General features: G+C 41.7%; 1 protein-coding gene across 5 annotated transcripts in view; it reads right to left on the bottom strand.

The window, feature by feature from the left end:
• Positions 1 to 214: 214 nt before the first annotated feature.
• The window catches only part of AFF1 (ALF transcription elongation factor 1), a 172,310-nt gene continuing 155,858 nt past the window's right edge, over positions 215 to 16,666 (bottom strand). For all 5 annotated transcript variants that reach the window (XM_033105974.1, XM_033105978.1, XM_033105976.1 and 2 more), the window contains 9 exons: positions 9,714 to 9,817; positions 8,684 to 8,930; positions 7,903 to 7,994; positions 7,634 to 7,691; positions 4,675 to 4,811; positions 4,004 to 4,075; positions 3,448 to 3,585; positions 1,314 to 1,519; positions 215 to 360 (listed from right to left, as the gene is read on the bottom strand). In XM_033105974.1, coding sequence (XP_032961865.1) covers positions 239 to 360; positions 1,314 to 1,519; positions 3,448 to 3,585; positions 4,004 to 4,075; positions 4,675 to 4,811; positions 7,634 to 7,691; positions 7,903 to 7,994; positions 8,684 to 8,930; positions 9,714 to 9,817 — 1,176 coding nt within the window. In that variant the 3' untranslated portion in view covers positions 215 to 238. The remainder of the gene's footprint in view (positions 361 to 1,313; positions 1,520 to 3,447; positions 3,586 to 4,003; positions 4,076 to 4,674; positions 4,812 to 7,633; positions 7,692 to 7,902; positions 7,995 to 8,683; positions 8,931 to 9,713; positions 9,818 to 16,666) is intronic.

The raw sequence follows: 16,666 nt of genomic DNA, 5'->3' as shown, positions 1-16,666 counted from the left end.
CCTTTAGTCAGGAAAGGCAAGATCATCTCTGAAGCCAGCCTCCTCGTTTCTGCTTCTGCACAGCCATCGTGCCCAACCAATGATCACAAGGTTCTTCAGAGTTTAGGTGGACACATGTCCTGGCCATCTCATGGTGCTTCTCAAGTTCGGTGTCCTGATGAGACAGATGTCTGGACTGTTTTTGAGGCTTCCAATGTGCAAAAAAGTTCCCAAGGCGTCAAATCAACTTGGGGCTCCATTAAGGTGTTTTGGTTCCTTGTTTTAGCCACTGAAAACCCTGTCTTGTGTAATGCACCAGATCCATCAAACTGCTGTTGAGGGCCAAGGTGCACACACTTGTGCTGAGCTGAGCAAAAAACTCTGTAAACAAAGCAAAACCAAAACCAAGTAAACACACGTGCACGCACAAAAATAAAATGGAAACAAAAAGTCAAGGTTCTAGAAGCCGATCCCCATAATATTCTGCATTTCATCTATTACAGCAAAGAATCACCTTCTACTGCTACGGCTTGCTAATTCTCCACGTCCCTCCACTAGACTAGAAGGGTAGGAACTGGCTTTCATTTTATTTAGGGGTGAGCTATAATGCCTAACACAGTGACTGGCACTGGAGAATACCTAGTTTATACTTTTGGATCAATGGATGCATGAAAGAAAAAAACAAAAACCCAACATGTTTAAAAAAAGCATCATTAGTTTGTTAAGAAGTTCTAAGAGGCTGTGAGGAAATTATGTGGCTACAGCCAGGAAAAAAACATGTCATGGCGTGAATCTGGTATTTACATGAGCATTTACTTAGTGGTCACTGGCACTGACATGCTCTACCATCTCCTACACCTTGGATTTCTCCAAGGGTCGTCTTCTCACACAAGTTTCAAGAAATCTTACTTATGCCACATTTCTTGTACTGCCACTAACCAGCTTTCTTAACATATACTGAAAACAGACTCAGTATTTAGGTGATGCTACTTCATATCTCAAACTTGCTGTGCCTAGGGACAGCCAGTGACTTTCCTTTTTCATTTGCTCTGCCCTTTAGCTAGCATTTCAGTTCAGGCTGAAATGATGATGCCAGAACTTCTGAAGGTGCTGAGGCCACTTCTAATTTTGCTAAGATCTAGCCACAGAAATCCAGCTCCACGTCACAGAGCTCAAGAAAGCATTGGGACTAGGTTATGAGGCAGGATGGAGAACACTTAAGAGTACGTAAGCTACACATTTCCTTTTCTTCAAAGAAATGAATGTAAAATACAAACAATGCTATTCCCTCCCAGTGCCCCTGCCCCAGTAATCACCACCACAGAGCCATTTACCTTTATTCTTCCTGGTAAGGACCTCAGCCTGTTCCCAAAGATCGAAGGCGGTAAGGATGTGGGAAGTGATAGTGATATAGGAAGATGTCATGTTTTGGATGGCGGCAGGCATCCCACCGCTCCCCACACTGCCAGCACTTGACTGAGATCCTATGCAGCTGGCAGCAGAAGGCATTGGAGAGAGAGGGGATGGCGTGCCTGTGCTTCTGGAAGGTGAAAAAAGAGAGAACTGCTTAATCACCTACACCCCCAGATTACAGGTTTCCTGTCTCTGGAACTGCAGGCCAAGTCATGAAGTTTCAGTGTGCACCAGCCAAAATGAGAATCAGTTCGATAAGGCCAAAGAGACACTGTCCACTTTCAGTATTTTGGGAACTTATTCCATAAAATACAGTGGGATGGGACCCACCAAATGGAAAGAGTAACTCGATGGAGGCCAGGTGTTCTTCACTGGACGTGGGCAGGTCTGTGTTCCAAACCTGTTTTCCCACGCCCTTTATATCATCTGCTCCCTAGGCCTGGAGTCCCTGCCTCTCCCACCCCCATCCCAACTTCTCCTAGTAAGACACACTGCCCTGTGAAAAAAGCCCTAGTCTCCCGTATGTTCATTCTTTCATCCCCATTAACTGAGCACCTACTCTGTTCCTGGCACTCTTCTAGACACTGGGGATATATCCAGGCTTCCTTTCTTCCACTGAACTTGTTTCTTTGCATTTATTAACTTACCTATTGCATTTCTCACATTCCATTATACTTTCCTATTTATGCCTTTCCCTGAGTCACAAGCACCTTGAAAGCACCATTTCTTATTAATCTTTGCATTTCTAGCACTTAGCAGAGTAAGTGCTAAGCAGAGGCCCTTGATAAATACCCGCTGCATTGATGCATGACAGTGGGACAGCCAACAAGGAGACCGGACACAGAAGTATCACGAATCAGGGGGTTCATGATTTTCTCTTTCCTCTCCTCTTGACTATATACCTATACGTGCAAGTTAACAAGTGCCTTGATATGGATCAAATGAGAAACACAAATGAAATAAATCACAGACCTAACGGATATAAAATAGAAAGATGGGTCGGCAGCAGTAACCTCATAATGTGGTTACACCTGCTCTTTGGTTGCATGCACCCTAAGTGTTCCCAGCAGAAGGTATATTTTGAAGGACTAGAGTGGAAGCTCCATGAGGGTAGTGAATCTCATCTGCTTTATTCACTGTTGTGTCCCCTGTATCTAAAACAAGGTTTGGTACAAGGAAGGTGCTCAGTCTATATCAGCTGGAAAAATGGTAGAGGAGTTCTCTCAAATAATGTGACTGACAACATACTAACTTAGAATAGTATCTCAGAGGTGGGAGTCATGAACATTTTCAGAGGTGGAAAGTTACTTCTCAATCCAGACTGTCTTTTTTTTTAAGAGAGGCCATATGGGAATCTCTTCCTTTGAATGTGCTGGAAATGGGGCAATCTTCTAAGTGATATTCTTAAAATAGCAAAACCTATCAGAACTGAGAACTTGTCAAGGAGTATAACCAAATTAAAAAAAGACTAGGCAAGTATTACAGGGAAGAAAATTCTATCTTCACCTTAAAAACACTTGCAGAAGTTTGTTTTTCGACATCTTATGATGTCGATGAACAACTTCAGTTCACAAAGTGGGGAAAAAATTTAACTAGAGATAATCATTTTTGTTCTTAATATCACTGTTATGGATCCTGGAGAAAATGGAGGGCATACTGTTCAGGAAAGTTCTTGTTTACTGAAACACCAAGATGATGTGTATATATAGAGAAAAGGTTTTGGCTCTGGTTCTGTTGGCTTGGCCTCTAGTTGTTTTGTGTTATTAGGCAGATCTATAGATCCTCAAAGCTCCAACGTTTTGACCTTATATCCTTTGCAATTATCTTTTTATGTTAAATCAGCAAACACCTTGATTTATGACTATTACAAAAAGGTAGAAATACACAAATAATTTAAGTTTAAGGAGCAAATAAGCACATAGATGTGTACAATTTTTTTTTTTTAGATGTGTACAATTTTTGAAAAGCCAAAGTCACATGTACGCAAATGTTTGCAAAAGCAGGAGGTAACTAATGACCCAATATTCAAATTTATTTAAATTAGCTTATCATTACCTTGCAATGCATGGAGAAGGCGCCCGGGCAACTTTGGAAGAACTCTGGAAGTGTTCATTAAGAGTACGAGAATACTTTATTGCTCTATCTTTTTTACAACGAAACATCGCCATGTTCAAAATGGACTGACAACGCATGCTATGAACATAAACAGAAGTTCAAGTGTTACCTTGTAGATATTGAGTGTCACTATTACAGAAAGACAGCCATCTAATCTTTTACAGCCTAACGAACACACTCATCTGCTTGAGGAAGAACTTGTTAAGAATCTTGCTTACTGCACTCTTCATTGTCATCAATGATGTAGTAGTAAAACACAAATATACAAGGATATAATTTAAGTCACGAGACGAAAGCATTTATGGAGTCATCAGTAAAATGGCAGTAGGTGCCATTTCATAATATTTAACTACCACTGGGAATAACCCCTTTACCTTAATATTTTATTGATTCAATTTTCACTGTAATTTTCATGCTAAGTAAACACATTTCAAGATCTTTTTGTACATCAAAAGATACAAAAGCAAATGTAATACTTTTTAGAAAAAGTACTCACCATAAAACAGCAAATATTTTCTCTTGTGTTGGTGCTGTGGAGTCTGAGAAGGATTTCAATGACATTATGAATCTGTAGGAAAATATAAAAACAGATCATGTTAAACAAAAGCAGTTGGAAAATCCTTGACACAGTGACATCTTATTATGTTTGTCTCGGTTTTACATTGATTTTTCCTGAAGCTGTGGAGACAAGCGCAATATAGAAAAAATGAGGCTTTGCAGCAACAATTCAGGCCATTCAGAAAACTAGGTGAGGACGTGTCTCTGCTCTGGCCTGTCCATTGACTTGAACCCAAGTAGACTTGTGTCCTGACTGAGTCCCCTGTTGAAATGCAGATAATAAAGAAGGAAGCTAAAAGTGAGCTGAGAGGGCATCTGATAAGAAAGCCAAACTGGAAAAACCAACCTCTCTCTGAAAGGTTTGGCATTTCACACTGCACTTGGCAAATAATGTAGTTGGATCCAGCTTTTCTGTTCTAGCATTCATCTAGAATATAATTTTAGTTCAGGACAAAAAAAAAAAAAAAAAAAAAAATTTCCTGGATCAGTAACTTGTTTGAAGGCTCCCCTTTATGAAGCTGTCTTCACACTAAGGTTCAAATGGATAAAGGCAATAAAGGTGAGGAAAGAGAAGTACTTAAGAGGATGGCAAATTGACTTGGCACTTACTTAATGAGGACTTCGGCTTCAGAGTACACCGAGTAAGCCGACTTGGACGCCGGGCTTTCCGACTCCACGGCAATCCCACACTCAATGAGGGACAAGGCAGCTTCCAAGTACTTAAAAGCCTTCCCGACCTTGTCCGTCTGTCGGAAGAGAAAATGGTCATTGTGAGGCCTGAGCCAGACTTTTATTTAGTTTCTCACCCACATTCTTTACTGTAACTTCCCTCCTCTGTCATAGTTTAATTATGGCCACAGAGAAGTGTGAGAACAAACCAAATCAAAATAATTGCTGCAGCCTTTTGGCCCTGACCAACAGAAAATGTTCTTTTAGCACAAATTCAGTAGGAAAAAGAAAATAATCCTGTGATAAGACTATGCTCTCAAAACCTCATTAAAGTACATATTCAAACTAAGGCCAGGAGTACACAGTCCCTCTGTTATTAGTATGCAATTACTCATTATATCATTTTCCTGATAAATTGATTATTCTATACCTCTAGAACACACACAAGTTTCTTTGTAGGTGTTGAAGGTTATCTTATAAGTAGAAAACAGTACGAGTAATGAGCATCGTAGATATTATGTCAAACAATAATCGTTTTGTTATCTCAGAGCCCAACAGACTGTCTCATCTCATTTCGAAGTCTGGGTTAAATGTACCAGGCTGTCCCCTGGGCGAACAGGGATAACACTGCAGAGTCGCTTAAAGGAAATGTAGAAATAAAAATGAAATCAGATACTGGTGGTCACCTAACCCTGAAGACACATTTTATCCGTTCATGCTCTTCTCACTCGGTGGGATACAGGCAAAAAGGCCACTCAGCTTAGACTACATGTGCGTGAGCACCACAAGCTGTAAGAGAGACTATCACATCTGCAAGTTTGTAGTTTCTGCTAGTACTTTCATTTTGATCATGTTCAAAAAGAAAGAATGACAACAGTAAAGATGCAAGTGGAGTATGAAAAGATAGTGACATATCGGCAAAGAAAGGTGGTTTAGCGCTGCTAATTTTAATTTTTTTAAATAACCTGACTTAAGTATTTTTTTTTCCTAGAGAACCTAGGCTCAGAAAATTAGTGACAGAAAGAATAAAATTTAAATTGGCATGGCCCAATTAATCAGCAGTACAGTGTCTCATTGGTCTGCTTCACTGGTGGGAATTTAACTTATTTATTCAATACCATATCTTTCATGGAATTTCCAGAATTTGTAATGGCCTGAGGATATAAACAGAAGAAACGACAGTAACGCAATATGTTAATATCCACCTCCTTAAGTATTTTGTAAGGCTAATAATGTAAATATATCTATAATAAACTCTCCATTTATCTCCTGAGACAGTGTTCAAATACTAGAATCCTTATTTCCCTACTCAACAATGAATATAATGCAGAGATGAAATACACTCTTCTATATTCAGCTGTGCGCTTAACTACTTGGTATGCAGAATGGACATCTTTGAGACACTGTGCAATTAAAGGACAATAATTCAAAGAGGATGGCCATTCGGGTTTTTGTCCAAACTGGCCTATTTTGAGACTTGAAATGAGACATCATTATTTGTTAAAATGGGGTGCAGCGGGCATAGATCAGGCCTGTCCTACGCACACTGGGATGTGTGGTCGGCTTAGGTAGGGAGAAAGAAGATGTGCCTGTGTATAGATCCAAAGCAAAACGAAAACAAAGTTCCATGTAGAATACTTACTTGTTTGACTAATGAGGGAATCTAGTGCGGAAAGCATCCAATGTCAAGATAAGTTTTAGATAACTGGCTAAGTACTGAATATTTACTTTTTCAAATCTCGAAAGATTCATACAGTCCTAGCAACAGCCTTAAAAAGGTCAAAGGAAGAGGGCTGAGAAGACACCATTGTCTGGCACTGTCTTAGTCCACTTCCTCTGACCCAGGTCATCCGGGTTATAGGGTCACTTTAGAGATAGGACTAAGGGGGCTTGTCTTTGACCCCCTTTCAGCATCCAGCATGGTAAGGACTCAATAAACATTCTGTCCTAATGAATGGGGACCCCGCCCTCCCTAGCCTGTTTGAGAACAGAGGTCAGCCGACACACTGACATCACACAGCGAGCACCAGGCCAGGAGCTTGACAGCGCCATGGATTCATCTGATTCGGATCCCTGTGGGCCTCTCGAGTGTGTGGTTAGGTGTGCATGGGGAAGAAGGAAGGCCACCACACTCTGCTCCTGTGGCACAAAGTTCAGCGTATGGTACTTGCCGAGGTTGAGGTTTGGGGAACACATTAAGTTTAGATGATTAAATATGACAAAGGGCAAACACTAATTATACTGCACCAGAGATGGAAAAGCATATTTAGTTATGTATGCAATTAAGAACAAAACCCTCCCTTTCCACAACGTCCACAGACACCAGGCAGAGAAAGTTCATTTTTTCAAGCATGTTTTTACCAACAGGACAATCACTGCCTTCATCTTACTATGTCATCTGATGGCTTTGGTCTACTGTCCCCTCAGGTTCGTCCCTCAAGGGCTTTAAGGTAATTCTGGAATTGCAAATAGGCTACCTCAACTTTCAAAATATTTCAGGGTGAACACTAATAGATCCACTTTCACCAGCAGGACCCGTTTTACACATCCAAAGAGTTGATTCAATGGGACAAGGAAGCACTCATGTATTAAATAAAACACTACCAGGCAGATCAACTTTCATTCGTTTAGATATAAAACTTGGGACTAGGTACTTTGTATATTCACCCATGATCAATCAATGGAGTCAAAGAAAAGAATTTCACTACGAATCCCTTACCCCTTGCACCTTAAGGTGCTGCTGGTCCTGACATGATGGCCAACGCTGCACACACCCCCTCCTACTGCTGCTCCCCTGCACCCCCCCCAATATATTCAGTGGTATGTAACACTGTGGAAGGAGATTAGAAATATTTTATCAGAAAGCTTTCTACCAAAAGGATAAAGAGCTAAGACTGACCATTAACTCTGCTTTTTGCTTCAACTTTTTCACCTCCTTCATGTGAAGATCTGCTTGTCTGAAAGAAGAAGAGATCAGGGGTGAGTCATATGAACCTGAAATTACTACACTGAGGCAAGGGGACTGAAGAAGGCTGAGAAGGTGAAAAAGGATGGGAGGAGAAGGAGGGCAAAGAAGAGGGAGTAAGCAAAGGGTAAGAAGAAATGAGGAGGGGGAAGGAGGAAGAATTGGGCAAATAAGGGATACGAAGTAAGCATCCAAAATCTTACTTGTCAAACTTCACTTGAGGCTTCCCTGGTTTCGAGTTACCATTTGGCAAAGAAGGCACTGGAAAAGGATTTGCAGTATCTCCAGAAGATCCCTTTAAAAAAATCATTATACAGATCACACTCTATCACTGACCTAAATGTACAATCCCTTTAAATTAGCCCAAAACAGTAGTTCAAAAGAGAGGAAATCAAACACTGAACAATTCAGCTTGGTCAAGCACTTTTCCAGCTAGATTTAACTGAAACTATAGCTTCTGATTGTAGTGGGGATTCAAAAAGATATAGGACAAACTGTTCAAGAGAACAGATAATCAACAAAACCAAATGTAACACTTTCTTTTAGTCAATACATATACATACGTACATACATACATACATATATACACACGTTAACAGGAAGATAGGAACATGTATTTGAGAAAAGTGGATAATTTCTTCCCATTATAATCAGTAACAAAAGTATGAGGTCACACATCCAAACCAAGAACAAAACAGGGTTTCTTTTCTACAAAACGTCTGATAAAAAATTAACACAAAACATCTATTCTGATTTTTCACCTCTAGATCACTTTAAAAATAAACTGCCACCTAAATGTTCATGCTCTATTAACTATCTTTTACTCTCCCTCTAAAGAGAACTTGAACCACAAACAACTCATTATTGCCTTATTTAAGAATGATGACTAGCTCTGAAGTACCATCATTAGGAACTTATCTTATTTGGGAACTTAAAGATACACCCATATATCCCAGTTGGTAAAGAGTGGCCTCCCCGACTTACTTTGTGTTCTGCGGAGCTTCCAGAACTCTTTCCCTCTGCTTTTCTGCGCTTGGGAACGGGCGAGTCCTTGTGGTTGGCCTTGGTACTGCTGGCACTTTTGGGAGGGTCCTGGCCACAGGGCTGTGCTTCCCGCCTTGGCCTCTTCTGTGTAGGCTTGGCTGGCTTCTGGGATGATGAAGACGAGGACGACACGTGTGCAGGGGGAAGCATATCCTTTTTTGAGGGCTCAGAGGAGGGCTTAGGTATTCTGGAGTCAAACAGCACACAAAACTAAGTTACGGGAGAACATGGACCACATACCTTAGTTCTTTAGTTAAAAGGACACCTAGCTGCTGATGCAAAAGACCATGATACCACAAAGTGTGAAATCCATTTTGCAGAAAGGCCAAATTTCAGGGACTTCGATGCCTTTGAAAAATCTAGTCCTACTGATGAGTAGTAAGTCAAGTTGTATGATTTGTCACTAAGCCGGCAGCGTCTGCCAGTGGTCCTAGCTCTCCCTAACCAAGCCAGTCTGCATTAGCTGCCCCCCAGCCTGTCCCTTTATAAGCAGACCGCCACCTTCACATCTGACTCTGTCACTCTCAAATCCTTCCATGTGATACTCTACACTTGTTTTTGCCACATTTTGTGAAGCGATTTCTTGAACAAATCAGAGCATGAATAATAGTGACTTTTTGTAACTTTGGACAGGTCAATTTAATCTCTCTGTGCCTTGGTCTCTAATTCTGCAAAGCACCTTTCTTATCTTTACATAAAAATTCCATTAGAAAGATATTAATTCCAGGTGTTTAGAAAATTTTCTACTCTTAAAATGCTTTTGATAAATCCAAGTTTGCTGCCAAATAAGTTACTAATTCCTATAAGGTCCTCATGGATGAAAGCCCCAGGAAACAAGCTCAGCAGATCATTGCAATGAGCCAGGACAAGCCTGTCAATCCACTCATTCTGCAGAAGAAAAATGTTTTGCTGTGTCAACAGCCAGAAGACTCGATCACGTTCTTAGGCCATTCCTAATCTCTATACTCACTTTGCTTTAGAAGATTCTTTGTGCAAGGACGAAGATGACGACTGTGATTTGATTTCTTTCTCCAGCCTGACTTTCTTGCTATCGTGGTCTCTTTCTACTTCACCCTAATATTGTAGTATAACAAAATAAATTGTCACAAACATAGTTGTACAGGCAAAAACAGACAGCAAAGGCAACAAAAATAATTAGACTTTTGGAGACATCTATGTATACACACACAGCAACCTTCTAAGTACCTATACTGTGTGTGTGTGTGTGTGTGTGTGTGTGTGAGTTTGGGAGCGGTGTGGGGAAGGCAGACAATCTAGATTTAATGTGATCTATATGGAAACCAAGTTTTGCATGAGGAAGGACTATTCTTCACACCCAGGAAAGGGAGGATATCTATCTAATAGCTGACAACAAGAAGAATAAGCAGTAGACTTCAACACATTGTATTTTCTAAATATAAAAGAATCAATAAAACATGCATATTCACATGAAGTAACAACAAATGATTTTGAATAAGGTTCCCCTCTTCTTTCAAAAGAATCATCCACTTACAACTACTAATTTAATATTCATATAAAATTAGGAGTGGAGTACTTAAAGCTTAGCTTTTCTTCTAATAAATAAATAAGTATATAGTTGAAAATGAAACAGGCTACAAAACTTCTGCCTATTTATCTTACAGATGGACTAGAAAGACGTACAACAAAATAAGAATAGTTGCTTATGCATTCTGCCTAACTTTTTTTTCTTTCTTCATTGATACATTTTTGTTTTTTTTAAAAAAATTCATCTATATCATTCTCTACATATATGGAGTCATATTTTGTATTCCAAGAAATTTGACAGAAAATGAAGGATTGTTAAATATGATTTTAGTGTGAGAGGACTGAGAGAAGAAGGGGTATTAAATTCTACAAAAGTTAAGTACCACAAAAGCATCTACTTCTACCAAATTGAAGTGAGACAAATGTGTGAAATCATTAAGAGAACAAAGATTCTTCATGGTGAAAGTCTTCCATGTTTTTGTGCTCTTGTGTCAACATGTGCACCAAGTTTACAAAAAGCCTAACACACAAACCCAACAACTTCATGGTGGCCTCCTTCCCACTGGTCTGGGCTCAGGTAACACCCATGGGAAGGAGCCACCACCTCTCCAGCAAGTGACAGTGAGGTGATTGGTGGGAGTCATTCAATTAATTCTGATGCACATTTAGAATTAAGCTGCTCCAACTGTCAGTTCACTGAGACAGAAATCTGGGACACCACCAGTCAATCTAGGACAATCCCTTAAAAACCTAAAATCCTCCCTTAAAGCCAGCCTTAAAGGAAGAAAACAGCCTTCAAATTAACTGTAGGAGGCCCTGGTTTTCACACCTGTTCCTCCCTCTCTCCTTCCCTCCGCCCCCCTTCCCTGAACTTCCCCCAAGAAAAATGAATACATTAAGACGTGTAGACTCAAGCTCTGCCCAGACACTAATAAGCAGCCTGGCCCTGCTCAAAAGATGGGGATATAGAAAAAAAAACCATGCTATCCTTCTGCCAACAAATGTGCCAAGTGTGCACTTCCTTCATCAGCTCCTTGGGAAAACATTTTATTTCTTGTTTCAAAATGGATACTTTTAGGCGGCTTATAAAGACACTTGTTTTTAAGCTCTAGGTGTGCGCACATGTGAGAACATGAAGAAGGAGGGAAACTATGGGTACAGGACAGACATGAGACCGCAGGGAAGGCTGCTGCACCTCTGCAGGCCATCACTGGTGGCCTGCCGTCCTGCACACTCCTGTGTGACAGCCTCACACAGGGAGCCTTGGACACAGCCAGTCCGCAGTGACTTCAGAGATTTAGTGCGAAACAGGAAAATGCAGTAATTCGTACATTGATTAAATGTTGAAGTGATAATATTTTAGATATATTAAATTTAGATAAAATTATTTTAACTGGTTTTCTCTTTCCCCCTTTTTATATTTGTAATGAGGCCACTAGAAGATGTTAAAGCATGTACGTGGCTCACATGATTACATCTCTGGTGGACAGCACTGTTCCACACTCTTTTCCAGAGGTAATCTGCAAACTGGGCTCTGAACCTCCCTTTAGCCAATGCAAAGAAGGAATTATAAAATGTGAGGCGAGATAAAAACCAATCAGTTGCTCAGAAATATAATCATTCATTACAGAAGACTGGAGGAAAAGTATCTTGAGAGACCAAAGAAGGAAATAACGTGACATAAATAAGCCCATCCTAAAGGTACAACTGAAATGTAGCAGGAAATGTCACCCAGCTATTTCTCACGTGGCATTCAGCGCGGGCCAGCAGAATCCTGAACCACAGTTCGAGAGAAATGAAAGCCTGCTAGGACTTTGCACAACACACGGGCCTCCATTAAACAATCCATAATGGGAACACTTGAGTTAGTCAATGTTGGCAGAGAAAAAAGAATAAACTGGAAACAACTGGGTTAAGAGAGGATCCAACGACTGAGGGCATCTTCCTTGTATCTTAACCTACTGTGCCCCAGGGGCTCCGCCACCAATGGGCCTAATGAATTCTCTTGAACTTTAGATTCTGCAAAAGGCTGCAAAGCGGGCCTAGCAAGCAGTGCATGAAAGTGGGAAATTTATCTTTGGGAAAGGTCACAGAATTTGTTAAAATATCCAGACAGATATTGCACATGAGGTACTGAATAATAAATACATTTTTCAGTCAAACGTATTTCTAGGCAGTTAATGACACATAAGTCCCCGAGGCAAAACCAAGCATAAACCGTCCACAAGTTTACTTCCTAAAGAAAACACCAGACCCCAGAGGTGGAATGAGAGTTAATTTTTGTTTGTATGTTTTCATGCTGCTTAGGACATGCTAGTTATGACTATGCACCAAGGTGGCAGACCTTCTAAACCGCATATGAAAATAAGGCTCCTAGTGAGTCAGTCCTCACAAGCTGGTTATAACCCTGGCTTGTGCCAATCAGTGACTCAAGAGAACAGCCAAAAAAACAAGAAATTACCAAATCCTGATTTCCAGGCCAGCATTAATAACTGTGTTGGCACTTAACTGGAATAATGTGCTTTATAGTGACACGTAGCAACTTAGAAGCTGATAATATTCTGTAAGCTGGCAGAAAGTTAGGTATTAAACAAAATAAAGCAAAAGTCCCCTTCTGCTCATTTTGCTTGCTTGACTGAGTTCAAGCCTATGGGTTTGAGGTTGTTTTTGCCCACTGTGTACTTGGAATCCTGTCACTTTGTCTGGAACTGTCACAGAGGCTTCCCCAGCGGAGGCACTCAGGAAGTATTTGTTAACTGGCATGGAAATTAAGCTGAGCAGCTCAGGGGCACCGCTGAGGTCCCTGGAAACAGTGAGGTCCCTGGAAACAGGGCTGCACTACAACTTTAAGTGGATGGATTTAGGAAGAGGGAGCCTCGCCATACTGGGTGGCAAGAAAGTCAGACCTGAATTTCAAGACTGGAGAACAGGAGGGAAAGAGTTTTTGAGATTTTCCTGGATCAAGAAGCCACGAGAGTGACGTACTCTCTCTTTCTTCCATAAGTCTCCTCTGCGCTGTGGCTTACCCACAGACCACCCCCCATTTCAGAGAATCCTGTCTGAGGACTGGGTGTTCCCTTTCCCCAGAAGAATAAGTGTCTCAATGGTGCTGCACCTACAACAAAAGGAGGCTGCTGGCTGACAACCTTGTCCTAACTGACTTGTTTGCTTTCCTAACCTGCTGGGTCGATTATCTGCCAAATGCCACTCCACCCACAGAGTGGAGCAAAGGGCCAAGACGAAGCCCATAAAAGGAAGCGCAGGGCCTGTGCTAGACCACGGTGGCTTCTGGAAGAGAGGACTGCAGGGCAGCCTGGTGCCCGCCTGGCTTCTGGCTCACCATCCACGTACCTGTAGGTAGCAGGGAAATGAGGTGGCTTTTTCAGAAATGACACTCACTTTGGACCACAGTTGCTTCTAAGAGGTGTTAAGGTAGTGTCCTAGGAGCTTGTCTGTGACGGGGAGAGATGAGGGATGTCTGAAAGGGAAACTGAAACGGCGACGGAGTAGGGGTGTGTGGGGTACTGGGGTGGCAGGAGTGTGGGCAATGGAGGGATCGAGCCAGGGCTGATACCGGAACTGCCAGAATCAGTACACTGATCTTGAACTATGAGCTTGTGACTCCAAGAATCTCCTCTACCAGACATGTGTGGGGAAAACAGACAAACAAACAAACCAAAAAAACGTGTGAAAGAAAAGAAAGACCACTGCACAGGGAGGAGTCACCACACCTGAGCTCCAGACCTGCTTTGACTGAGCAGCCAAGTGACGTCAGCGCCTTACTGGATCTCCTCTATATAAGGTAGCAGCTGAACAAGTGACCTGGAAGGTCTCGGCACTCAAATTCTAAGACTGTCTGCTTCCCCCACAGGGAAGCAAAGGAGCGTGGTAGCACAAGGAGCATGGGAAAAGTAGAGAAGCAGCCTTTTGGGAAATCCAGGGACTTGTCTGGCATGTGCCTCTGCGGGAGATTCAATAAGAAAATGACAAACAGATGGAACAGGACAAGAGTCATGTGATTTCACTCATATCTGGGATATGAAACAGAAAGCAACAAATAAAACAAAAAACTCACAGACACAAAGAGCAGCAGTATGGTGGTTACCAAATGGAGGGAGGGTGGGGGGAGGATGGAGAGAGTAAAGGGGGTCAGGTATATGGGGACAGAATGAGACTAGACTTTGGGTGGTGAACACACAATGCAACACAGAAATGATGTATTATAGAATTGTCTATTTGGAACTTATATAATCTTATTAACGAATGTCACCCCAATAAATTAAATTTAAGAAAATGACACAGCAGACACCACGTCCAAGTTACCAAGAATGAGGGCGGGACTTACCGAGAAGACAGGTTATAGTCACTGGGATAAGTACTACAGAAAAGTTAAATTAAGTCACTAATTGTTTCTTTTTGGTGAGGGAATACACAAGCATTAAAATGGCTTAAAACAGTCTTAACATGCATATGGTTACAGTGTTCTTCTTAGGATAACTAACAAGTATCAAGAAATTAGGTTAAAGTGACCTCAGAAAATTATAAGGAATGACTTTTCAAACGCCCTTGATTTTGAAGGATAATGACTGGGAATGTTGATCTGGAGAAACAACCCAAGAAAAGACAGATCTTAGACAGTAGGGAAGGACTGAACCAACAACCATCCTCAAGGAATGAAAAATGCACATTTCCCCAACATATCTCATGACTTCCCTTCCTCATGCTTCAAAACACATAAGTGATAGCACTGAAATTTGCTTCAAAAAATGTCATAGCTTCTCGATCAGTAAAGGAATTATTCTGAAAAATGAATGAATGTACCTCCCTGTCCCCGTCATTTACCTAAGTGGCTATAAAGACAGTCTGGTATTTGTTTGAATGGCAACCTATAAATGATTGAATTAAATGAGATAGTAGCTATAAAGGTGCCCAGACCAACGCTTAGCTCACACATGGAGCTCTATGCATATCAGGTGTGCGTTTAGAATACTCTCAACTGCAACCAGCCTGACTGTACACTATCTTGTGCTTTCAACTTCAATTTTTCTTCCAAATCTAAAAACCATAACATAACCTTGGTTTAAAAATTATTTAAAAGAAAACATAAGTTGTATTTTAAATTCTGAACTATTTTAAATTCTGATCAGTCTGAACTTCTGTAGGTTATGTAAACAGCACTGTGTGTGGTCATGCCTGCTTACCCTCACAAGTCTCTCCACTTTCGCCGTGAATTGCTTCCTGCCCACACCTTGTAGTGAAATGCTCTGTACACATAATACGTGTACGTTGCCACAGGAGCCACACCCGATGGCTTCCTCACAGCTGCTAACTCTTCATGAGCATCTTCTCATCCTTTTAAATCTAAAATAGCTTCAAGAATCTGTTCACCCTCTGAAAACATTTGCTAAATTCGCACCAGGAGAGAGACAGACCCTAAAGGGCCTTTAAATAAAAACTCTAAATTCCACTGATAGGAAATATCAGGAACATTCTTTAACTTTCTCACTAAACCCTTTGCGAACTGCTTCTTGTGATCACACGTAAAATGAAGAATACGAGTAAGTCTCCACTACCCCAATTTGGGGCAAGGGGCCCAAGCTTAAAAGGAGGCCGGCCCTCCTTCTGTGCTGGGCTGCCCACGGGAGCAGCTGACGCCCTGACCCGAAGGAGTCGGGGTCAGGACACGAAGAGAGGAAGCCCGCTTCACGCAGGGCAGGAGCTGAGGCTAGTCATGTTCGGTATTAATAGTATCTGGGACCCAGCAGGAAGGAAAACCAACTGACACACGATTCTCTGATCATGGAATATGTACTTGGGGGGCTGATTTTTTATCGATTTATCTGAAAGCTTCTAAGTAATGTTTCTAACTAGTGACATACTTCAAGCAAGGAACTCCTGGTTGCTGAGATCCATGGTGTCTACAACACAGCACACTGGATTGCTTGATCCAAGGAACTAGCTTTGTACAATCTTGGCCCTGGGGTAAGACTCTGCTGCATGGGCTCCCAGCCCCCCACTACGTATTCGGATTAACTGAGACTTTTAAGAATAGCACTGGGGGTGGGGTTTTGCGGGTGCACACCTTGCCACCAGTACTAACGGCTCCCCGGGTGACTGTACGAGCGCGGCCAGGGTTTGGAACCACTGATTCAGACCCGGATCCTGTCAGTGCCACGCAGAGAGGCAGACTGTTCCCGGGCCCAGAGCCCTCTGCTGCTTGCCAGAGCTTTAAAGAAAGCACAGTTGACTAATACGAGGGGGTCGTTAGTATTTCTCCATTCCTCTAAACAGAAAGATAAACGGGCTCAGCCAAGAGCCGGGAATGGCTTTTGGAGGGCACAGTTCATATACTCAACAGGGAGAGTTGAGTTTCCCTTTGGGGAGCTGCAAGCAACACTTCCAGATTTGCAATAGAGT

This window comes from Rhinolophus ferrumequinum, chromosome 5 (assembly GCF_004115265.2).
Source record: "Rhinolophus ferrumequinum isolate MPI-CBG mRhiFer1 chromosome 5, mRhiFer1_v1.p, whole genome shotgun sequence".
Taxonomy (NCBI): Eukaryota; Metazoa; Chordata; class Mammalia; order Chiroptera; family Rhinolophidae; genus Rhinolophus; species Rhinolophus ferrumequinum.
Note: the sequence above shows the minus strand (reverse complement) of the source record. Positions and strands in the feature narration are given on the sequence as shown.